Raw genomic sequence first — 26,230 nt, forward strand, 5'->3', positions numbered from 1 at the left:
CGGCCTCTTTATTCCAACCTCAGACTCCCTCATCCTTCATTGCCTCCCTCTCCCCAATATCATTCTGCCCTATCAAGGGCTTCCTTCCTATCTTGAGTTGCTCCTCCTACCGAGGTCTCTGCTCTTGTTAAGGTCTCCCTTACATCTCTCACTTGAAATCACCCCTCACTCTGTGGTCACCCTTCATATGAAAGATTCCATACCCTCCCATTAAGGCTTCCCCCTCCTTTTCATGGGTTCCTCCCTCTCAGGAGTCTCCCTCTCACATACATGAGACTCCCCTTCAAATCTGTGGTCAACCTTTGTCTACTTAAGGTCTCTCTTGACATTAAAAGTCCCCTTGCTTCACGGTGTCTCTTCCCCCTTTGGAGCCACCCCATTTGCCTAGGCCTCTCTTCCCATCCAGGGTGTCTCCTCCCATCCAGAGAAGCCCTGGAGACACTAGAGAGTCTCTATGGAGGGAAGACACAGAAAGCGAGAACATACCCTAAATGAATGGGTGGGGGATCTGAGGGGGCATTATCATTTGGATCTTTACATCATCTCTATAACCTAACCCAGCTAGCTATTGTATTCACCCATTATACTTACCTTGCAACAAGTGATAGGATGATGGAGTGGATGCAATATTATTGTCATGCGATATAGTGCATGTGGTATAGTGGAATATACTATCTAACTTTACTAATAGAAATACATTTTTTTGTCAATCTACAGGTAGGGTTTCAGCTAGAGGTGTGAAAAGTAAAAACAAATTCTCAAAAACTGTGTATTTTCGGGAAAATTACAAAAACTATGAACATTAGGTCGCAAAGTTTCATGTGAGCTAGACTTTCATGAGAAAATCAAAACCTTTGCACGTGTTGAGTCACTTGCGACTTAAGCAAGGTATGCACGAATATATAAAATGCTTGCACAGGACCAGATCTAACACTTACAAGAAAAAACGCTGTTACATACAATTCAGTATTTTGAGCGGGGGTGTCCAGGGCATCCCTTCCACCTACTGAATCGCAGTGGTATTTATTGATGTTTTGCAACTGAATTACGGTTGCAAAACATACATTTTTTACCAACTACTTAAAGGCAGTGGTAACCAAATGGGAAGGGGTCCCCAAGGGACCGTTCCCCTTTGAGAATGTAAATAAAAATAGTTTTAAGAGCAGGAAGTGCCCATTCATAAAAAAAGGAAACACAACAGTTTTCTTTTTTTCATTTTAGATGCATCCCGTTTCCCTTCAAGGAAAACTGGCTGCATAAAAAAAAAAGTTTTCTTTATTAAAAATAAATTTAAAGATCTGATGGTCTGCTGACCTCAGCATGCCACCATCCTTGTAATTGCTGCGATTACTAATGAGTCTCTATTTGCGACCTACCTCATTAATATTCATGAGGTAGATCGATATACGAACCCATTAGGAATTGCTCATTCATAAATACTTATTTTGTACATTAGGAATTGTGATTTCTTAATTGTGATTCAATAAGAATCACAGTTAGGAAACAGCAATCCATAAATGTTGTACATCTGGCCCTTGGTTCTTTGCCTTGGTATGTTTTGGAGTCTCAATAACAATTGGCTTTGTAGTATATTAGTTATAAAAGTTGACTTGATGCATTCCATGGAAAAAAAACTGGACCCAAGTGTAGGTCGGTGAGTAATGACACTTGTGTTCTGATCTAGACATGGAAACATCTCTAGGTGCTGGACTGATTATAAACATTAGTATCAAAACACTAGAAAAGGGGACTTGAGAGAATTAACCCCTTCTGTGCCACGCCCTTTCCCCCTCCTGTGCCGGGCGTTACATTAGTGGGTGGGGTTCATGACGAGATAGTCTCGTCATGGGCACAGCGCGACCGTGCTCCATGACGAGACTATCTCGTCATGGGCACAGAAGAGGTTAAAGAGGTCAGATATACATCCTTCCAACCTACAAGCATTGGCAACACAAGGTATGGCAAATTCTTGACAAAGAATTGCTCATGGAAGCCTGTCCTGTCCAACAAGGCAACTCCTAATAATACACAGGACTCTCACCCACTCAGTGGTGATATGGTTCATCATAGGGTCCACTCCTCTGTCAGAACAGGAATCATTCCTATCTGACTGGGCTTCCTGGTAAACAGATCTCTATAAAGGAGATTAATTCCTGTTTAACAATATGGGTGTGATTAAAGCCTGGAATCCAAGGATTTTGTTGCTGGTAAAATTATCCTATGGCCAGCCAACATGTGTTTATTATGGTTATCACTGATAAGACTGAAAAGAAAGGGTTGGAAGTTAGGGGAATTCAGTAATTCCCACATTTCCTGGCCAACATGTTTCGGTAGGATATCAAGTCCAGAAGGGTCAGAGGTCTTTGTCAGGACCCAAGGATCCTTAAAAACTGTTCCTATCCTAGATGTTGTGTTTAGTATGTATGAGATGTAGGGTAAGAAAATAAGTAAACTATAAATACTCATGGTTCAATTTGGCTGCAATAAATACCTGGTATTACAAGAAATATAGAATCCAAAAATATTATGTCACACACTTCCATGACAGAGTAACTAGTCATCACACACTTAAAAAAAAAAACATAATTAGGTGAAAATTTATTGAACCCTTGATAGGAACATGCTTCACAGCCAAATAATTCCCTCCAAAACTCAAGGAAGTGGAAAGACGCATCAATGTGAATAAGAAGCAGAGCAAATAGTCCTATCTTACTTTACATAGAAGGGCAACAGGTCGATGGAGGGAATTTTGGTACTAACTCCTATAGGCAAACACTAATAAGAGTATACAAAAAATCAAGTGAGTATAGCTTGTAACTGGGATAGTAACCCCTGCTATCGGGAGAATATAAATAGTAGTATTAGATATCACAGTAAGACCCTAGGCGTTTAACTGTAAGCTCGCCCTTGACACTAAATATCTCTCATATATATCCAAAACTCTTGTAGACTATGTAACAAAAAATGAAGACTCTACATCTTTAGATTATGTTGAGGAAGCTTGGAATGCAAATACCCAGGGGATTCTTTAAGCTTTACAATTCAAAGAGATTAGAAGTAGAATTTTTGAGGTAGCAGCTACTGTAACTGGTTTTCACCCATACTAAATGCATAATGGAACAATGGCTTGAGCCTTGTGAAAAATAACTATTCTCAGACTTAATTACTCACAAAATTCTAATTTGGATTTGTTTTTTAGAACAACCCAGTAAGAGCAACTCTGTAACAACAAAATTGTTGTTTTGAGAACAATGAAAATATGGGTCATTTGTTGGTCTTACAGGTTAATGAAAGGGAGGGTAATAATGTTATCAAGACTATTACAAATTCCTAAGGACTGGAGTTAATAGGAAAAAAAATAATTTTCAACGTTTTCTATTCCTTTTGATGGTTTTTTTAAGTGTGTGATGACTGGTTACTTCTTCATGGAAGTACATAATACAATATATTTTGGTCTGGGGTCTGCCTTTTTTGTAACAACAGCCAAATTGAACCACAAGCATTTATATTTTGTTTATTTTCATACTCTACACCTCTTATATAGTAAACACAACATGTCGTGTAGGGACAGTGTTAAGGGATTCTTAGGTACTGACAAAGGCTACTGATTCATATAGGCTTAATGGTTGACTGAAACATGTTGACCAAGAAAAGTGGGGAATTACTGAAATTCACTATCATCCAATTCTTGCTTTTTTGTCATATTGGTGATAATCATTAAAAAAATGGAGGTTGATCAGCAGATGATTTTACCAGTACAAAACGTTGGATCCTGGGCTTTTATCATAGCCCTGTTGTTACAAAAAAGAAGATGTCCATTTCAGTTTCTTCCAATAGCAGCCCATTCAGACAGGAGTGCTACTTGTTCTTAATAAGGAGCAGACCTTAAGATGAAGCATGCCACCACTGGTGGGTGAGTTTCTTGCATTTTACTAGGAGAGGTCTTGTTGGACCTGTCAGGCTTCCATGTCCAATTCTTTGTCTAGGGTTCACCATACCTTGTTTTGCTAATGCATGACCATCAGTAGTTACAAAGAGGTCTGTGCTTAAACCACTTATGCGATCACCAGCTTTTGGCTGCAATTAAACTTCATGGAGAATGGAAGCCGCAACTAAGGATCATTTATTTATTTGAATTTTTTATAGACCGCGAACTTGACCCGTTAGGGTTTCAGGAGCGCTTTACAGGAATCAGCAATAATATACAACATACTTGAATGGGGGGGGAGGGGCTGGGTACTCAAGGGATAAAGGACAAACAATTAAATTTACATTTGCATTTTACGAGACAATGTAGGTCCCTGGGTACATGGAGGGATGCCCGGAAGTTCGGGGTGGATAGTATCAGAGTACTCCAGGGGGATGCATTAGACGGAAGTAGGGCAAGGTCTCTGGATGAGTAGGAGGCAAAGTTTAGGCAAGGAATTTGCCCATTAGGAAGGTTTTGGCATCCTTTTTGAAGTGAGCCAGAGAAGGGATTCTTCTAATGGCGGGCGGGAGTGAGTTCCATATTCTCGGTGCAGCCCCAGAAAAGGCCCGATTGTAAGTTTTCTTTTTCCGAAAATGTGCAGGTTGGAGCAAGTGGTCTCTGGAGGATCGTGTGTTTCTGGTTCCTCCGGATAACACGAGTTTCTGAGCAAGAAATGCAGGGGAGTTTAAGTATAATGCCTCGTGCATGATACATACCAACTTGAGTTGGATTCTGGCCTTTAGAGGAAGCCAATTCAGAGCTTTCAGGTGAAGAGAAATATGGTCGAATTTCCTTGAGCCAATTAGTAGTCTGGCGGCCGCGTTGAGGCAGGCTTTTAAAGGTGCCAGGGAGATCTTGGGTAGACCCGACAGGGTAGAGCAGCCATATTCAAGTCTGGAGATGACTAGAGACTAGACTGCCATTTTTAGGTCGGGAGAATCAAGGAATAGTTTCAATTTGCTTAGGTAGCTCAGGTGGAATCTGGCTGATTTGGCCATTGAATTGATGTGGTCCCGCATGCTCAAGTTGCAGTCCAGGGTTATTCCAAGCGATTTGGCCAAGTCCACGATGGTTGGAGGGCAGTTTAAGGCTGTGATGGCCTTAATCCAAACCCGAGTCTCAGGGTTTATATTGGGTGGGGAAATTAGAAGAAATCCTGTCTTCCTTGCGTTGAGTTTGAGTTGATTGGAGGAGAGCCATTGGACAGACAGTTTCAAGGCTTCATTCAGGGAAATAATCTCTTTGAGGGAGGAGATTTTGATGTAGATCTGGGTGTCATCAGCGTACATATGGTAGGAGACATATGCAGTTTACAATACTTTGGTAAGCGGTTCGAAGTAAAGGTTGAAGAGGGTAGGGGACAGGGTTGATCCTTGGGGGACTCCAACCGTGTCCGGAGAAGGAGCAGACAGGTTACCGTAAATTAAGAATCTCTGAGATCGGTTATGGAGGAAGGACCTAAACCAATCCAAAACAGAGCCATCCAATCCCATCCTGGGTTTGAGGTATTCGAGTAGTTTTTCATGGTTGACCGTGTTGAAGGCCGAGGATAGATCTAGGAGGATTAGGAGACAGGTTTGCCTTGGTCAAGGGCTTGAATGGCATCATCCACGATGTGGAGAATGGTGGTTTCCGTGCTGTGCCCAGGCCTGAAACTGGATTTGAAGTCATCTAGAAGGTGGAAGTTGGTGATGTGTTGGCTCAGCTGCTGTTGCACACACTTCTCCAGAACTTTGGCTAAGAGTGGGATATTAGAAATAGGTCTAAAATTGTCAGGGAAGGCAGGGTCAAGGGCTGTTTTTCTAAATATTGGTAGGACTTGGCCGGCTTTCAGTGAGTTGGGTATCGATCCTTGAAGCAGGGAGACGTCAATTATTGCAGTCCAGCTAGGGATGATGGATTGGGTGGTGGCAGCTAGGCAGTTGGAGGGGAGTGGTTGTTTGGGTTTAAGGTGGATAGGATTTTCGCGATGGCGTGTTTGTCGTACATTTTGAAGTCGGTCCAGTGCGCTTGGTTTTTAGGAGAGGCCTGAGGAGGCGACTTGGAGGGAGGAGGCAGATCTGGAAGGGGTTGAGAGTAGTTGGCGGATCTGAGCTCATTGCCTAAGGCTGTGATTTTGTCAGCAAAAAAGACGGAGAATTACTCAGATGATATTAGTGACTTGGGGGTTTCTTTCAATGTTTTGGCCAGTTTGTTGGATTGGCGTTTGACCAGTTCGAAGAGCTTGCGGGTTCTGTTCTTGGCATTCCCCAGTTCAGACCTGAAGAATTCTTTTTTTGAGTTGAGGATGTTCCTGTTGTAGGCATTTCTGGCCTGGCGGAGAAGTTTTAAATGCACGGCTGAGAGGTGCTGTCTCCAGATTCTTTCTGACTGCCGGAGGGACTTCCTCTTGCTGTTGAGGGACCCATTGAACCAGGGGTTTCTGTCTTTGATTTGGGTTCTTTTTAGTTTTAGCGGGGCAAGGTCATCAAGAATGTTAGTTATAGTCGCAGAGTAATGATCATTCAGGTCACTGACCATTGTGATATGGGGAAGGGGAGGGCAAATTTTCAACGGGCTGCCAGTTCCCTGGGATTAAGGCTCTTGGTGTCTCTAACCCAGGGTTTAGGGATCGCCTGTTGCGGTACCCCAGTCTTGTGGGTGCCAGGTAATAAGAAAGTGATAGCGTGGTGGTCCAACCAGTCGCAAGGGTCTGTAGCGATAAGCTTGACTGTTGATTCCTTATCGATGATCCAGTCTAGAGTGGTGCCTTTCAAGTGTGTAGGGAGTGAGCAGGCTTGGGTTAGGGCTTGGTCAGCAAGGAAGTCTTTGATGGCGTCAACATGAGGATCTTTGGGGTCATTCCAATGCAGGTTAAAGTCACCAAGGAAAATGTCTTTAGAGTTGGAGGACACCTTGGCTGTGATGATTTCCATGAGGTGGCCGGTGAAGGCGTCATTCGTGCCTGGGGAGGTAAAAGATGTGCAGATTGCACAGTTGGGTGGTGTTACTGCATATGGAAATTGCGAGGTATTCACAGGAGTTTGTGGTATCTGCCAGGAGTTCCGTGACGAGGAGGTTAGAGCGGTAAATGCAGGTGATGCCTCCCCCTTTTTTGCTAGATTGTCTGTCCAGCCTTGCAATGTTGTAGTTGGGAGGGACTAGGAGGTCCAGGCATGGAGATGAGGATTTGTTGAGCCACGATTCGGTCAGGATTGCTAAGTCAAAGTTTTGGCTCAGTATGAGATCTGCGATATCGACGGTGTGCCTAACTCCTGAGCGGCAGTTGATTAGGCCAGATAGAGGGTGGTCGGAGAGGGAGTCGTGCGAAGGGGCGGACAGGGGTACTGGCACTAGGTTGTTCTCAACCACACTTCTGTTGCGGAGGGTGGCTGATCTGTTGGGGTTGATTGCGTGCGGATGGCATGTTCGACATTCATGTTTAGTGGATTGGAGGTTACTGGGGCAGAGTTGTAGGAAGGGAGGATGGCTAGAATTTTCTCTTCAGTAAGGTCTAGCGGATTAGGGGTGACAAGAGGAGAGGAGGAGAGTTAGGATTTCCTCCTCCGAGAGGTGGCATGGTTGCTTGCGAGGGCGAAGGTATCTCAAGGATAGTGGTAATGGGTGATTGGGGGCTCTGTGATAGGGAGGGGGTGGTGTTCCACTGTGGCTTGAACTTGGAGAAGGAAAGTTCACTGAGGTGAAGGAAGTTCTTTAGACACAGAATGGAATTATGGATGCTATGCGTTAATTTGGCTGCTCTGTGGTGCAGAGATTCAATATCAATATAGGAGGGAGGTGCTTGAGGGCAGGAAGACAGTGGTTTGGTGGCAGTTCTATTGGCATGCGGTGGGGGTAGGGTAGAGAGGCTGGGACGACATGTGTTGTAGGCCAAAGGAAGAGTTTCAGTCTCAATATCAGAGGGAGAAGCTGGGGGGCAGGAGGCCTAAGGTCTGGGAGCAGTTCTGTTGGTAGGCGTAGGTGGTGTGATAGAGGGGTTAGGTTGTGAGTGCTTAGGGGGGTGGTATGAGGGTACCTGGCCACGCTAGTTGGGGGGTCGTCAGGGCGGTTGTTTGTTACCCTGCAGGTGTCATGCACGTGGTTTTTGAGGTGGGTAAAGAGGTCTGCAAATTTATTTAGGTTTTTGGTTGTGGCTTGTATCAAGACGATGCCGTTTTTGTAGAGGGTGATAGTGAGGTCAGCTCGCAAGATTGCGGAGGGCACTATCTTGAGCTTGGTCCCTTACGGTATGTTCCTAGTTCTGTGTACATTGAGGAGATGTGCAATGGTTTTGCACCATGTGGATGTTCTTCTGGAGTAGAAGATAAGGTCGTTAATGACTGTGCCCTTGTCAGCGCTTTGACGTAGATCAGAGATCAGGGACTCAGGGTGGATTATCAGGGTGGAGTGCTTGAAAGATTTCATGGCGGGTTTTAGAGAGGTTGCGAGGATACACAAGAGTATAATAGTTTTCCCCAGTAGTGGTCAGGCCAGGTCCTGCCATGTTGGCTAGGGTAGGGCAGTATAGGATCGATAATCGGAGTTGGTCAACTAGAGCCAAAAGGGTGAGTCTCCACCACCCGGAACGTGGTTGAATACAACTACTGCAGCGGAGTCTGAAAGGCTGGGCCAGCCTCAACACTTCAGGCCCAGAGAAACGCCAGGACAGGTCATGACCCAGATAGGAGATGGCGCGCACCGGACCCCAAAGGAGTGCCGAGGTCCCTCTCAGGGCAGCGCGGCAATGCACCAGGGGATCTCTCAGGATTACATCTCCTCAGTCGTCGGGGTGGAACAGCATCTTGTTCGTTTGCTGATAGTATTCATTAGTTTCTGATAAGTGTAGCATTTGCTCAGATAGTTTCTTTGATAACCCCTCTTGTTTGTAGATACCCTTATGTTTATTGAGTGAGGAAAAGAGGGGGTTGTCAGAGGTCATGGGAGCTAATCCACTTAGAAAGCATCAGTTCAAGATGGCCACTCTGTTATGAAGTCCTCTTTCGCTTTCCTTTGAGTGGTCTTCAGGGGGTGTAGTCCTATTTTTCTGATTAGTGCAACAGTGTGATAAGGTTACCGACGAGTACGAGAGAATATTGTTTATAATAAACATCACAGGTGAGCATTTTGGGGAAAGGCAATGTTACCACGTCCCTGCTGGAACCATGATCAAAAACGTTTACGAACACGTTTACGGTGCCCAGACGCTCCTATCTGCTGCACGCCGAGGGCCAACAGAGGATGTCTGCAGCGGCTACCATGGGAGAGATTAGTGGGTCATCTTCAATGCGCATACACGCTCGTAACACCACCACCTAGCTAAACATTTGGAGGCGGAGGGCAGCATCAGTGCCGATCACTTTAGCGATACAAGGCACAGAACAGAGTACAAATCTGCCACCCTGGCAACACTGTCCTCAGCGTCGGGACCTGCACCGTTGGGACTTTGCAATGGAGCAGCACGGTGCAGTGGCACTCACCCCTGGGGGTCGTCCTGCGATGTGTCCCTCACCGCCGCACCCGGTCTCAGCAGGCGCACCACAGCACCACAGCCAACGGAGGTGGAGGGGTTGCAGAAAGCAGAATCGAGACCTTGCAGCTCCCGAGCCCAGCGTGGTACAGGAAGTCCTCACGCAGGTAGGTGGAAAGTAAATCCAGGCGATCAGTGCCACAGGGCACACGAAGTAGGAGAGGGAGAAGGGCAGATGGCGGGGTTAAAACGGGGATATGCACCGAAAACGGTTATCCCCAAACCAGGAGCTCCAGCATGGAACTCCTACTCGGCGGCCATTTTGCAGTGCATCATACAAGGTGACTGTCTCACTCATGCAGACTAAATACCACCACTCTAGCTTCACAAAAACCTTTAGCACTCTGAAGTAAAGGACTCCCGGAGCTATATGACTCCTGAATACATAAATAAATAAATGACAACCTGTACAGCTTACACATAGTTCGAAATTTCAGGTGTGATGTTTCTTCCTACTAATTGACCCTTGCAATAAACATTTTTCAGGCAGGTTGTAGCCTGCCTCGTCTCTGTTTTGTAGCCTTTATCTCAAGCCAGCTGAGACTGAGAGAATGTTCACTGGATGCAAACAAGGAGGGGAGTCATGTAATTGTTAAAGAGACCGTGTCAGGGAAGCCGGAATTTCTGGCCCTGCCCTAAGCTGGATCATCTCCTCTTTGGAAAATCGATCTCAGGCAGTCCGTATGGCTCAGTTCACTGCCCCCAGCGTTCAAATCTCTTGTGGCATCCCCAAGGCTCTTCTCTTTCACCCTTGCTATTCAGCCTTTACCTTCATCCTCTTGTCCGAACCCTGCAGGAGCGCAAAGTTTGCACCTTAAACTACGCCGATGATTTCCAACTTATCTTTCCCATTAGCAATACCCCTGAGTCGGTCCACGCATTCCAATCCACTATGCTGTTCATCAGCACATGGATGAACAAGAACCACTTGAAACTTAATCTGGACAAAACGGAACTCATCCTTACTGGTGGCATTGCCAAAAACCCCTGGGGACCCCACTTCTGGCCCAGAGGACTGGGTCAGCCCCCCGTCCCCTCCAGCACAGCCAAAAGACTGGGGGTGATTATCAGTCAAGACCTCCCTTTAAAGCCCCAGATTAGCTCTGTAGTATTCACCTGTTTCTTCCAACTTCGGAAAATAAAGATTTGTAAATACCTCACTCATGATGCTCGTATTTAAGTAGTCATTGCTATGGTCATGTCACATGTTGACTACGCCAATTCTCTGTACTTTGGCATCCCCCTTCATCTATCTAAACGGTTACAGCTAATACAAAACCAGGCAGCGCGCTTAATTACTCACTTACCTAGGCATCACCATATCACCCCCATTCTGAAGCAACTTCATTGGCTCCCTGTCGCTCAGCGGAGTGCTTTCAAAATCGGATGTCTCATTTTTAAATCACTCAATGGTTCTAGCCCAAAATTTGTCAATAACATGATCATAAAATATGCCCCCACTCGTCATCTTCGCTCAGCTTGCAAAAATCTTCTTTTGACTCCCGCTTTCAGACTCAAACATACCGGCGGAGCCAGGTTCTCTACCTTGGCCCCCTCGTTTTGGAACTCTCTCCCTTCTGAAATCAGTCTCTCCACCAATCTCCTCGCCTTCAGAAGTCTGTTAAAGACCTGGCTTTTCCGGCAGGCCTCCTAACTCTTCCTTTGGACCAGACTTTTGCCATACCAGCGCCATGAAACCTCCCCGGTGTACGTGCGCTCTACAAATTCTCATTGACATGACATGACATGGTCAGAGGGAGGTTCACTGTGGTACACTATGGTCAGTTTTTATAGGTGGAGATTGAAAGGTGTAAATGGACAGTTGCAGCGTTATGAACTATAAAGCAATCAAACCATGCAAGCACCTTTCTATGCATCCCAATTACGTACGTAAGGAAACAAAACAGCTTTAGTTGATCTACCATGTCAAAGCCAGCAGGGAAGTCCAAGAGCACTAGCCTAGCAGGTGAACTTTGTTTCTGGTGCTCAAGATACCCCCTGGGGTGATGGAAAGTAAACCTCTCTACGGAAAAACTACCTTGTTAATTTGACATAGGAGATCCTGTAACTGTTGTGTTCTGATCTTCTCTCATCCTGTGAGGACAACAGGTATCCCAGTGATTGGGTGATAACGGCGGGATCTTCCTTGTTTACATTTTTTTTTTTAGTAGTGCATTGTGATAGTTGGCACTGTGGCAGAGAGGATGAGTGAACCATTTGTTGTAATAATGATAAAGTAGCTCATGGTGCAAACAAGCCAAGAAGTCAGAAAGTGCTTAACTACGTCAAAGAAGCTTCACAATCAAAAGCATTTAATAAGCCACTCAAATAGTTTCAGGTACAGTTACTGCACTTTAGATTCCTCGTAATCCTCCATTCTTTCTGCCCTTCATTAGGAAAAAGCAAACTGTTGAAGAACCGAGCACAAGCCAAGGAGCAAAGGCTGTTGTATCATAGGTGATCAAAGGGTCCATGATGTCACTTCTGCTACCCTTGACATTTTCATCAATTTACCCCATGGCTGAACCTAACAACTTTTGTATTTCCCTTCTTCTTCTTTGGTGGATTTCTCGCTGAACTGCCCATCCACATTTTAGGTCTCTCCTACAGACAGCTAAAAACAATTTTAGCTGTCTGTTGTCAAAGACGTATTGTGTGCAACATCAACACTTTGGACATATTTACAAGCCCCTATCGCCACAGGGACGTCCCTTTTAGTAACGTACTTGTGGCGATATGGGCTTTGCCTTGTTTAAAAGACAGCGTTAAGCTACTTAACGTGGCTTAATGCTGCCTTGTAAATAAGGCCCCCTTTCATGCTATACTTAGCGTGAAAGGGGCAGGCAATGGTTGTTGTGGTGGTTGTTCCACCGCATCACCCACTGATTTTGACACTGCCCCATATTTACAAGGGCAGCACCAAAATTAAGACCAGGGAAAATCTGGTTTTAAACAAGTGCGATGAGGAGAAATATTTTATTCCTCCTTGTTTTTGCTGTTTCTATGTATGCTGCGTTTTGCATTACACATAGAAACAGCAAAAGGCCATTGATTGTTTATGTGCAGGAAGGTGATCCTTCCATGTGTAGGAAGGTGAACCTTCCTGCACATAAACAATCAATAAAAAATCAATAAAAAACTAACTTTTTTTTGCAACTTCTATGTGTGCTGCATTAAGCAGCACACAGAGAAGTTTCAAAATGCCATTTCAGATTGTTTATTTGCAGGAAGGGACATATTCCTGCACATAAACAATCTTCCCCTACAACTCAGGCATCCATGCACTATGGTGCAAGGGTGTCTGCATTGGTGCTAGGAAGCTAAGACTAGTGCCAGGGCAGGGGGAAATGCAGGGTTGCACCGTATCCTTGTAAATATGGTGCAGCCCTGCGTTTTAGAAGTGGCGGAGCGCGGCGTTATGCCAAGATGCCTAACGCCGCACTCTGCCACTTCCTAGTATATGTGCCCCTTAGAGTGATGTTTGGGTCAGCCCATTTCTTATTATTGATTGACTTTCTTGTCACTCTCATTTGCCTGCTTCTGATATGATGGCTTAAATCCCTCGTTTTGTGTATTGTATCCCTCCGCTGGAGCACAGCTTCTTTACACCACTTTTTATTGCATGATGTGTGCGATCAACGGCTAACAGCAGGGGCCTTTATTCTTTTTCTTTGAACACTCCATGGAAGTGTAGGTGTTTTCTTCCTCATATTCCAAAGTACTGTACTCTGTTACATCCCCACCACCCCATGCTCTCCATGTTGCCCCATCCCTCACTGCTCACCCATTAAAGCACTGGAACAGGTATATTTGGACAACGTTGACTAAAGAGAAGACTTTATCAGTTTGGTTTTCTTCCTTCCACATGTTGAAAGAAAGCCCATGACTTGTTACACAAAGCTAGCATTTTGACACTGACCCTGTGTTTAAGGCAGAAGTTTAACTGAGGGCCTGATTATGGGTTTAGGTGCAATTTATCGCACCAGCTAAATAACAGTACCTCGGATATGTTACTTATTGAGTGCGATAAATAACATCTATTACAAGTTGGCGGGGAATAACATGCAGATTTTAGTGTTTAATGCACTAAAATCTGCATGATACAGTAAATACAGTATGCTTTTCCCCCTTTAAATTTCGACAGAATTGACCTACCAAAATGTAATGAAGGTTGGGGATTTGAACACATCCGATAATTACTGGACGCATTAAATACCTACCACCTTGTGATTCCAACCCGTGAGTAAACAGGGGTTTATGCATGGGTCGGAATATAATGGCAAACTCATAATCTGGTCCTGAGAGTGACATTAAAATGAGTTCATAAATCTGCTCCTTGAACAGCTGTAGAGCATGAAGTAGCAAGACCATTTGTTCCAGTTCTGAGTCGTATGGAAAGTTAAGGACCAGCAATTTCCCTTAAAGTTTGTACACTTCCTCGGAGACCTGATATGCTCTTTTAAGTAGCTGTAGCTAGTCCTCCGTGTTTTTTCAATCTGGCTTTTAAAAGTCTGTTCAGCGTTTCCTGTATGAAATTTGAAAAATGAGCCATGCTGTTTATAATTATTTAAAAAATGTAATTAATTCAGTGTTTAGTAATGAGATAACATAGTATATGTGCTTGCTTTTCCTCCTGTATTGTCAATGTTTTTTCTTTTACTTTTTTTAAACAATGCTTTACAAACAGGAATTGGTAAAGCCAAAGGCCTAGCACTTGCATTAGAAAGGCAGGCCTATTGGCTTTGCCTCTGCTCGTTCATCCTTTCCCCTCACTCTCCGAGGTTGCCAGTCAGAATATAATTTGCTGAAATTCTTTCTTGCATAAATACTGTGTTCTAAATATCGCTTACAAAAACGTCATTCTACTGTGTGTAGATTTTCTAATATTAATCTAAGGTGGTGATATTTGTGTGGACTATATTCAGGCCACCAGATTTAAGCCATACGATATTCTTACAACTGGTACCAGACCTTCCCCAGCCTACAGTTCTGGCCTCAATGGGTGACCAGACGTATGTCTCGGATTTCATCAACTAGACCTGTGAAGGATTCCATTGAAATTAGGTCAGCCTTGACATCCCTCCTCTGGGGGTGAACTACTATGGCATATCCATTTCTGTGCTTTTTGTGCATCTAAGAGGCCTGTTTCCTGTAATCCACTTACAATCTTTTCTGATATCACCTGTGTTGTCATCACCTTCTGCCAGCCTGTCATTTTGTGCTCGACGAAAATAAAGGTCATCTTTTAATATGATTTCAGGTCAGAAGGAGAACAGGCCCACTGATAAGTTCCAGCTCACCTTCCCACTCCGAACCAACTACATGTACGCCAAGGTGAAGAAGAGTCTGCCGGAGATGTACGCCTTCACCGTATGCATGTGGCTCAAGTCCAATGCCTCCCCCGGAGTGGGCACCCCCTTCTCATATGCTGTGCCAGGCCAAGCCAATGAGGTGGTGCTGATTGAATGGGGCAACAACCCCATGGAGATCTTGATCAATGACAAGGTGGGTTGGGACTGCACTCACCCTCTCCTTTGAGGGTTACCAAGCCAACTCAAAGTCAGGGCAAAGGAGGTGAAATTAAGAACCATCAACTATATTGAGGAATGGAAAAGAAACAGCCACAGTGATCATGTTCACCAAATGCACAATCCCATGAAACCCTCCCAACAACAGATTTCCCCCAATAATCAAAGTATGGGCAGAAGTTAAGGGCATGCAAACAACCACCGAAAAACCATGCTAAAGGGAAGCCATTGGTTGTTCCTTAGAAACCATAATCTCGAGTGCTATAAAGAAGCGCCACTAAGAACTTTAATTGAAGAGTGATGGTGGGCTGTGCAGCAATAATGCCTGCAGTGACCTGCTCCTGACCTCATGTATGGTATCATAGATGGTATCAAAAGTGACATCATTAATAACATTGCTACCTTAAATTCACTTGTATGGGTGGAGTAATGCTATCAATAAAGAGATGTTTCTGTAAAGAAAATATAGAAAAGAAAAGTCCTAGCATACGGCAAGTCCACTTCCCTGTGGACAATACACTCTGGGATCAGGGAACAGAAGCAGGCTTCGCTCCCCCTTTCCATTGAGTCCCATACGTGTCCATTCACTTGTCATTGAACTCCCCTCGATGTGTCATCTCTGTCCCTCTCTCCTCTCACTCTTTCTTTATGTTACTTATCTCTCGTCTCTTACTCTTTATTTTCCCTGGCACTTCTTAGTTTTCCTCCATCTCTCCAATGTTCCCCGCTCTCATTTATTTCTTTGCTTTTTCCATTCTCTCTGTCTCTCTCCGTCTAACATTCCCCTTTTAGACTGTCTTAATCAGTTCTCCCATACTCACCGTTCTGCCATGTTCTCTCCCTCCCCCATCCACAAACACCTTCGGCTAAATGTGAATCTTCTAGCTGCCTTCCTAATATCTGACCCAGTAATCTTCCATCATAGGCTGACAGCCTCTGAGTCAGGGCTGAGCCCAGGATAATCCCTGGGAGCGGTCAGAGCTCAGTCCCAGCCCACGCCGGCAGCTCATGCAGTGACAGCCCAGGCTGGGGGAAGCCAGAGCGGGCCTGGGGTCAGCTTATGCCGTGACAGCCCACGCTGCAGGCAGACAGACAGCCAGGGGTCAGCGGCAGCCAGAGATAGCCCGGGGTCAGCGCATGCAGTGGCAGCCCACACTGCAGGCGGCCAGAGATAACCAGGGGTCAGCTCATGCCGTGACAGCCCACGCTGCAGGCAGACAGACAGCCAGGGGTCAGCGCATGCAGTGACAGCCCACACTGCAGGCGGCCAGAGATAGACAGGGGGCAGTGGCAGCCAGGGATAGCCAAAGGTCAGCGGCAGGCAGAGGTAGCCAGGGGTCAGTTCATGCAGTGGCAGCCCACGCTGCAGGCGGACAGTCAGCCAGGGGTCAGGGCATGCCATGACAGCCCACACTGCAGGCAGCCAGAGATAACATGGGGATAGCAGCAGCCAGAGATAGCCAGGGGTCAGCGGCACCCAGTGATAGCCAGGGGTCAGCGACAACCACCGATAATTAGAGTCAGTGACAACCAGAGATAGCCAGGAGTCAGCGGCAGCCAGAGATAGCCAGGGGTCCGCTTTACCCAGTGATAGCCAGGGGTCAGAGGCAGCCAGAGATAGCCAGGGGTCATACTAGCCAGAAACAGTGAAGAGTCAGAGGCAGCTGGATACAGGCACGGGTTGGAGCAGCTCAGGTTATAAATGAACAGGGACGAATATAGAGACAAACAGATACCGCAAGTGCCCACTGCATCCAGGTTTACTCCTACAGAGGGGCAAACTCAATCAAAAATAGATACCACCAGTGCCCACTGCTTCCTAGTTTATCCTTAGAGAGGGGCAAACGCAATCAAGAATGGATACCACCAGTGCCCACTGCATTCTAGTTTATTCCTAAAGAGGGGCAAACGCAATCAAGAAGTGATACCGCCAGTGCCCGCTGCATTTTAGTTCACTCCTAAAAAGGGGCAAACGCAATCGAGAATAGGTACAGCGAGTCCCCATTGCATGTTAGTTTTCTCCTACATAGGGGTAACCGAAATTAAAAATGGACACCGCCAGTGCTGCCTGCAAAGTGGGCAATAAAGAAACAGGGTTATATACAGTGGGGGATGGATTCCGCCAGTGCTGGCCTCACTCAGGGGTATATTTACAAGAAAGTGGCAAAAGGTGTCGCTAAGCCAAGAAGGCTAACGGCACGCTTCATCACTTTAGAAACGCAGGGCTGCACCATATTTACTAAAATATGGGGCAGCCCTGCATTTCCCCCTGCGCTGACGCTAACCTTGGCTGCCTAGCACCAACGCAGGCACCCATGCAAGGGTGCCTGTTTTGAGGGGAAGACTGTTTATGTGCAGGAAGATTTCCCTTCCTGCACATGAACAATCTTTAAATGCCATTTTGTAACTTCTATGTGTGCTGCTTAATGCAGCACTCATAAAAGCTGCAAGACTGATTATGTTTTTTTGGGCAGGAAGGGGACCTTCCTGCACATAAACAATCATAGGAAATGTGCTGTTTCCATGTGTGCTGCACAGGGCAGCACACATGGAAACAGCAAAAATGAGGTCGCCTTCCCTTGTCTTAATTTTAGCCTCCTATTTACTCTGCCCTTGTAAACAGGGGTGACAAATGCAAAAAGATAAATTGATGGACAGAATGCAGAACAATGTCATACATTCACCCCAGTATGGAGATCTGGGCCTAAATCCATTATCTTTTTGCTCCCCATGCTATTCCAGATTGAACCTAGCCATATGCAAGTCAGTCTTGACCCTGTGCCCAATGGGAACAGTCTAGCCCGAACTGCCGGGCCAGGTCCACCCCGGACTGGAAACAAGCATCCTCTGACTGATTTCAGGGTTTCACCCCTCATCAGCCAGGATAGCTTGACTCTGAGTTCACTGTGCCACTGGATTCAAGCTAGCCTGGCTGATGAAGGTTAATACCCAGAAACCAGTCCCAGGATGCTAATTTCTGGTCCAGGGAGGACCTGGCTTGGCAGTTCGGTCTGGACTGTTCCCATGAGGCACAGGGTCAAGACTGATCTGCATATGGCTGGGTCTAAACTGGGGTGGCATGGTGAGCAAAAGAACTATGGATTTAACCCAGATCTATTGACTGGAGGTGAATGTATGATTTATTCAGCATTCCGTCCATCGTTTGTTTGCTTAGCACTTTTCACCCTAAGTGGGATGGGTATGCCCAGACGTGGATCCCTTGCTCACTGTGCCACTGGAATCAAGCTAGCCTGGCTGAAGAAGGGTAATACCCAGAAACAGGTCCCAGGATGCTGTTTCCGGTCCAGGGAGGACGTAGCTTGGCAGTTCGGTCTGGACTCTTCCCATGAGGCACATGGTTAAGACTGATTTGCATATGGCTGGGTCTAAACTGGGGTGGCATGGTGAGCAAAAGAACAATGGATTTAACCCAGATTTCTTGACTGGGGGTGAATGTATGATTTATTCAGCATTCCCTCCACCATTTGTTTGCGTAGCAGGAAACAGGAAGAAGGCAACCTTCCTCCCCGTCTCTAAGCCAATCACAATGCTGCAATGGCAGCGTTGTGATTGGTGCGTACGGCACCCAGCAGCGCGCCTGTAGGGAGGCCATTTCTCTATGTAGGCTACATGCAGCCTACATAGAGAAAATGTAGAGTGTGCATGACTGGTTTGGTCGGCCCCAGAGGGCCGACAAACAGTCAGGGTACTCAGAGTGGTGTAAGCCACTCCTCTCTGACCAGCCCCCAACCAGGTATACCCTAACGCCCACCCCCAACCAGGCATACCCTGCCTTCAACTTTCTCGCAGCGTGAGAAGCAGAAACATAAAATGGTATCTAAAATACCATTTTATGTTTCTGCTTCTCGTACTGCGAGAAAGCAGTGGGGCAACGCTCCTCCGCCCTAAGGTCATTTAACCCTGACGTAGGGTTAAATACAGTGGGGGATGGGTACCACCAGTGCTGGCCGCACCAAGGGTTATACAGAGAGAGGGTTAAACACATTTCGGGAGGGATACCATCAGTGATGGACGCAGGATGACTAGATAATGGCGGGAACAGCTACTGTTAAGGAGAGCTGGCTCAGAGAGCACCAAGGCTAGAGATAGCAAGGTGAAAAAACACCGTCAGGGGTAGGCCCTGAAACAGCTAAGCATGTCCAGAACTAGATGTAGCGATGGATAAAGACAACCAGAGGTAGACACATCTGGGACAGAGACAGCTAGCCTTGGCATTGCCAGTATCAGAAAGGGAGTCTGAAGACAGCAAGGGCTAAACAGAGCTATGGGCAGAAACAGCTGGGCAGAGAAAGACAACCACTGTGAAGGATGCACGAGACAAACAAGGCAGCACACAACCAGGGTGAGAGGCAAGAGAGCAGCACACAACTGAGGTGAGAGACAACCAGGCAGAAAGACAACCTAGGCTAGAGAAAAATGGGGTGAGAAACAAACAAGGGCAAGGAACAACGATGGAGAGAGACCACCTGGGTGCCACACAAACAGAGAAATACAAAACCGGGAAGAGAGGCAACCAGGGAACGAGATAACCGAGGTGAGAGATAGCCAGGCATAAAGACAACCTAGACCAGAGAAAAACAGAGCAACACATAACCGGGGTGAGAAACAACCAGGGAGAGAGACTACCTTGGTGTCAGACAAGCAGAGCAACACACAGCCGGGAGAGAGACAACCAGGGAACAAGGCAACTGAAGTCAAAGACAACGAGGCAGAAAGACAACCTAGACCAGAGAAAAACAGAGCAGCACATAACCGGGTGAGAAACAACCAGGGAGAGAGATCACCTAGGTGCCAGACAAACAGAGCAACACACAACCGGGGACAGAGAGAACCATTGTGAGGGATGCACGAGACAAACCAGTACACAACCGGGGTGAGGGGCACTGAGAATGAGAGACAGTCCTGGTGAGAGACAAGAGAGCAGCTGGCACCTGAGTTGAGAGACAACCAGGCAGAAAGGCAACCTAGGTTAGAGAAAAACAGAGCAACACATAACCGGCGTGAGAAACAACCAGGGCAAGAAACAACCAGAGAGTGAGACCAGCTGGGTGCCACACAAACACAGCAACACACAACCGGGGAGAGAGACAACCAGGGAACGAGGCAACCGAGGTGAGAGACAAACAGAGCAGAACACAACAGAGGTGAGAGCAAACGAGGATGAGAAGCAACCAGGATAAAAGACAAAGTGAGCCACACACAACCGGGTGAGAGACAACCAGATAGAGAGAGAAATGGAGGTACAATAATGATCGAAGTCGCCGATATGCAGCGTTAGTGGCCTCAGGGGTTCGGGACGGCCGGATCCAGGGACAGATGGCAGAGTTAGATAAAGACAGGCTTAGAGACAGAGAGGGTTAGGGATACTGAGGGTTAGAGGAGGACATCGCTTGAAACAGGCAGGGCGACAGACAGCCAGTTAGAGACAGCAGCCACCGTGAGAACCAGCTTTGAGTTTATAATCCCCTCCGAGCCCCGAACTCACGGTGCAGCCTGTAACCGACAAGATGGCGTCCACAGATGACAGCCATGCTGAAGGAGCCTCAGCTATTTCTTTCTTTTCGAAGAACGAAATTAGATTCATTATCAGTGCAGCGGAAACGCTTCTTTACGTCAGCATGTTCCTTTGAAGGTGTGACCTTCGCTCCTGCGTATAATGGCCTGTTAGCCTGCTTGCTCTCAGCCATCCCCGCATCTCAAAGAAAGAGAACATTAAAGGAAACAGAACGAGAGGTGCCACTGAAACCAGCTGGGCCCAGGAGATGTAGGAGCTAATGATGCTGCGGGGCCAGCAAGGCAGACGAGGGCAACCGAGCCACAGACAAAAACACAACGGTTGGTATGGAAAGAGGGTACCGTGCCTGCAGGTATGCAAGAACACTCAGACAGAAGCGTCAGTTTCATTCGGCTCACGCGTGCGTAGGGCACCCAGTCCCTGCGTTTCCATTGGCTATTGAGACGAGTAGTCCTGCGGTTCTAATAGGTTAAAACAGAACTACAAATAACGGTATTCAACGAAAAAAACTCAACCAAGTAAGGTACTCACGCAAGGGCCTGGGAAAATGGAGCACTTTGCTGTCTTTAAGTGTCCCAGCAAAGAGTGTATTTCTACATAGATATAATGTTCACAAAATGACATACTGTACTGTTTAAACTTAACTATGCTTGTGAAGTTCTTACCGTGTTTTTAAAGGGAACAGCTGTCAAGCTGCTTGTTTTCCTAAGCTTCCAAACTTCTGACCATGTTCCTATTTTTACCCATAGGTTGCAAAGTTGCCCTTCGTGATCAACGATGGCAAATGGCACCACATCTGCCTGACCTGGACCACCCGGGACGGGGTCTGGGAGGCCTACCAGGATGGTACCTTGAAGGGCAGTGGGGAGAACCTGGCCCCTTACCATCCCATCAAACCCCATGGAGTACTGGTGCTGGGACAAGAACAGGTATGGCTCACGTGAATTTCCAAACAGCTAGCCCAGCTCTTAAAAAATATAAATCTGAAATCGCAAGCAACCCCATGCAAGAAGCTGACATTGTATACTGGAAGTTGTAGTCCTGCATTTATATTGTTGGAGAAACAAAACTACAACAACCAGAATGCAAAGAGAAAACCAGGAATGGATGAGCAACTCATGCCTGGCATCTGGCTGACTGCCACAGCCATACTTACTGTACTGAAGTACTGTTCTGTCTGGATATTCTTCGGTTTCTCCTATGGGCTGCTCCACTTGTGCTCTTTGGCAGTTAAACCAGATCCCTTAAAAGCAGGGGGCCATGACTTCCCATGGGACAAGGGTGTTGACCAAGAGACTATCTAGGCATAGGCAATTTTTATTTTGAAAATGGTAAAAGCTTGCAAATTTGCAAAACGATTTGCCATATCGCAAAATTTCACATTATATTTGTCCATAAGAGACTGGTTCAGGTAAACCAAAGCAAAGAGAACCAGCCTCCTACTGGTTTCTCGCATTAATTCTCAACACAAGTTATGCCCTTGAGTTCAATGTTCAGATGAGATAACTGGCCAAAGAAAATTCCACTGTATGCATCATTTTGTGTAATTTTTATTAAATGTAACCACCAAAGGTTTGTGATTTCCCCCACCCCAGTACCAAGCAGGAGTTTGCACTGGAATTCCAAACCTCTGATAGAATAATATTTATATAATTTGCACAGCACTTTAAAGTCCACTAAGATCAACTTTCTCTACATTAATAGAAGTCGTAGGAATGGGCAAAGACTCTAGAGAATCTTCGTCTCACTCTCCAACCCTTACTAAAGAAAGAGAAACTCAGCGACAAGCACCTCTAACAATATATTCACATTATTGTGAAAAATCTTAATGTGAGCTAGGAGTATGTAAAGTTGCACATCTTCACAAATGTGCATCACTAACTTAATGTTTTTAAAACTACAGGTAGTTATGCTAATGAGTAGCTATTTATAGTTAAAAAAGGGGTCTTTCAGGCTCTGTGAGGAGTTGTTTATTGTAACCCCTTTTGTACATCTCCACGGCTGCTGGAAAGATTTGGGAGCCTGCCGAATCTGGCTCACCCCTGGGCCAAGCCATATAAAAATCAATCTTCATTATGTTCCTGCGACAGCCTGTCTGTCTACTCCTAATGCCAACATCTTCTCAAGCGACCCAAGGCCACCCATCTAATGGCACAGCCTTCTCAGTGTGTCCTAAAACCATCTTTACTACCTGTAACACTATCCATCTCTGAACCCTATAAAACCCTTACTACCCCTTGACACTATGCACCCCCTAACTCTAAAAAACCCTTTCTGCTCCTTAACTCTACCCATTCCTAAATCCTAATATCCCTTATTACCTCTATTTGATTTAAATTACTTGAAAAATATAAAATTGAAATACACTCACACACCATGTTTATGTCACTTGAAACCACAAAAAATGCATTTATTTGTTAAGTAAAACACCATGATGTACATTTTGTGAAAACCCACCCTCAAAGTACTTACCCGCGATGGAATGGTAGCATACTAATCAAGAAACACATTTCTGACCTTGGATTTGCTATTTGTGATATCTGAATGGGTACCAAGGTCAATTCTCAGCAGTGCTGCTATCCCATTCACAGACAGTGCCTGCATTACTCTGCAGGCTTTAAAGGACAGTATCTGCACTTCTAAGCAGGACTCTTATGCTTATCATGAGACTGGACTTGCCAAGGAGCGGCCCGTGCAGGTAAGACAAGGGAAAAAAAAAACACTTTACTTGCACTCACAGCATTTCCAACCCGACGATCTGGCAAGCGCAATCTAAGTGGTGTTCTTTTTTCAAATTTAATTTTCCCTCATCGGCGTCTGTCGACTCCCCTCCATCCTGCCCCACTGGTCTTACCTGCACGGGCCGCTCCTGGACTGGACTGGACCCTTCTGTAGAATTTCCATAATTCTTATGGGCAGCAGAAGTCCCATGGGCTTGGCTACTGTATTATTATTAGCCTTGGTCTGCAATCTCAGTCCAAGAAGCCTGAGAAAGCCTTTCTGCATTGACCCCCTTCGTAGGCTCGGGCGGAGCGGAGTCAGAGAAGCAAAGGTGTCTCCTGTTTTATTCTCAGACATGCCACCTCCATTATGTAACCGCTTTATTACAGAGGACATGAAGCGCCAACTCCGGCCAGCGACCCCTCGAAGCCATGTTATATCAATGAGGGAACAGATACTATTGTAACCGAAAGCTACTAGTTGAAGTTACTCTGCAGACTCCGATGTATGGTTCATCAGAGGGATTTTTTCTCATTTTATTTATACTCTCAGAGTACTGCACCTTATCTCGGCGCCGAACGGGCAACTATGGCGTGAGCACGAGCCAATGTGCCGAGACAGAGCAAGTATCAGCCTTAGCAAACTTTTAGAGCTTTATCTAACAAGATGAAAGAATGCTCGTTACAGATGTTTTAGTGGCAGATCATTACATTAGTTGGGACTAAGAACCGAAATTCTCTGGTCACCGTGTGCTTTGCACTTTGTTCTGGAAATTTGTAAATGCAGGAAGTCAGCTAAAGGCCTAGTGTGTGGATAACATGGGTTATTATATAAATGAAAGAAAATCATTTACAATGCATCTTACCTACAATAATCTAACTCGTATACACAGAGATCAAAAACAACAGTCTTCAGACTAGGGACCAAACTCGTTCTGATCAAGGATATCCATTACATTGGCCATATAAAGTGAAAAAGGATCAGCCTAGAATACATTGGTGGTCAACATTTTTGGCAGTGGCCCATTGTCATTAGAGAGCACATGGGGTGAGGTTTGTATTTCACTCACCTTTCGCTTGCTTGATAACACGGCCATCGCGTGTGTGTATCCTACAATAGCAGTTTGTCCATTGCCCGTGTCAAGGGCTCATCTAATACAAGGTTTCTCCTCTGAGACGAGCATTGCAGTGAAATGATGGCTGCTAGAAAGGGAAGGCGGGCTTCGCTTATGATTTGGGGGCAGGATGCAACCGCTCCACACACTTGGTAGAATCCTGTGATATATGATGTTTAAGAAGAGGGTGTATGTATTCTTATTTTTCAGCCCAAAAATATAAGGTGCCAAGTAGTGGAGACATGAAGACCAGTGTCAATATTTTAAACTTGACCCTGGATTTGAGAGGCAGCCAACAGGAACATTAAACTTGGATCCATTTTAGGGAGCTGTAGAATGAGCTGAACTGCTGCGGTAAATCACTGCTGCAGTCCTGCAAGCGGGCAATTCAGATGCCCTCCAAATAGGGCACTTCCAAAAAGCAATTTGGAATTTATTTCTGCACCTATCACGTTTTATGGGATTCCACCGCAGGACAGAGTTCTTTACGAAGCCGGGTAGTGCTTAATTTGTGAAAGAAAGAGTGCTGGCGCCTGAAGCTCTGATCAGAAGACGGCGGCTGGTGCAATTAAATGTCGGTATGCCAAATACCAAGGCCGGTAGCCTTTTATCCACTATCAGACACTCCCTGCCCCTTTTTCTGTGATGGTTTTGGCATCTGTTTCTTTATCTGTCTTTCCCATCTGTGGGTTTTTCCCTCTCTTGCACTTGATAAATGTCTGATAGGGAAAAATAAGTGCCAGTCCCCAAAAAGAGGTGCCAGTGCCACCCTCCCCCCAGCAACCACCGGCTCAAATTAAGCATTGAAGCCGGCAGATCGTGTACTAGGATTCTTTGGAGAGCTTGTAAATTTGATGAGACAGACAAAGTCATGCTCGAGTCAAACTGGCAAGATGTTAATGCCATGGAATGTTTTCCATGGTTTGCATTTAATAACATTGTTTGCTGCATAATTTGCCTTTCCGAGCCGCAAAATGTGTCGATCCACGTTGCATAATTCTAGTGGTCATGCCCACAAGTAAAATTAGACAATAGCAGACCATCTGTTGGTGAGATAGTGTAGCTGGAATCTCTGCAGGATCCCTGGCCAAATTGCCTGCCTCTCCATGCTCACCCCCATGCCCACAGCTGGAATGTCATGTGCTACACACAGAAGTTGCACTGTAAATAGTTGTCAAGGTCACTGTACATTCTAGAAGGCTCGAGCAGGACAGGTGACCTCTCACTGCCCACCCCTACACCCTCAGCTGCAGTGTCAAGCGACACATTCACATGTTTATTTATTATTATTTATTTATACGTTTTATAAAGAGCTAGCTAGACCCGGGGGTATCAGAGCGCTTTACATACACAAAGGAAAAAATGTTGTATTACATAGCAGGACATAAGGATGCATACAGATATTAGCAAAACATTATAATTAGGCATACAGTGAAGGGGAGGGAGGAAGGTCAGGAGGTTGAAACAGTCAAATAACCACCTATCCTTGATGGACGGTGAGCGGGGAGTCAGCTAGGTTATTGAAGTCTAGGTTAGTTGACTTGGATGGTAAAGTATTTCTTGAGGAGAAGGAGCTTCAGGTCCCTTTTGAAGCAGGGGAAGGAGTGGTTGCATCTGAGGTCTATAGGGAGTGTGTTCCACATGCTGGGTACGTTACCAGAAAAGGATCGGGACTGAGTGGTTTTCCTTTTCAATTTCGGGGGGATGAGAAGAAGTGAGTTGGAGCCTCTCAGAGTTCTGGATCTTCCAGCTTTTACCAGTTTGCTGTTTAGGTAGTTGGGGGAATGTGAGTGAAGGGTTTTGTGTGTGATGCAGGACAATTTATAGATACATCTACCTTCAATGGGAAGCCAAT

The 26,230-nt window shown here is 45.7% G+C and overlaps 1 protein-coding gene across 2 annotated transcripts in view; it reads left to right on the plus strand.

Annotated features, from left to right (window-relative positions):
- Window positions 1-26,230, plus strand: part of NPTX1 (neuronal pentraxin 1) — a 60,424-nt gene that overhangs the window by 15,060 nt on the left and 19,134 nt on the right. For both annotated transcript variants that reach the window (XM_085617421.1, XM_085617422.1), the window contains exons 3-4: window positions 14,737-14,981; window positions 21,290-21,469. In XM_085617421.1, coding sequence (XP_085473547.1) covers window positions 14,737-14,981; window positions 21,290-21,469 — 425 coding nt within the window. The remainder of the gene's footprint in view (window positions 1-14,736; window positions 14,982-21,289; window positions 21,470-26,230) is intronic.

Source organism: Triturus cristatus, chromosome 7 (assembly GCF_964204655.1).
Source record: "Triturus cristatus chromosome 7, aTriCri1.1, whole genome shotgun sequence".
Taxonomy (NCBI): Eukaryota; Metazoa; Chordata; class Amphibia; order Caudata; family Salamandridae; genus Triturus; species Triturus cristatus.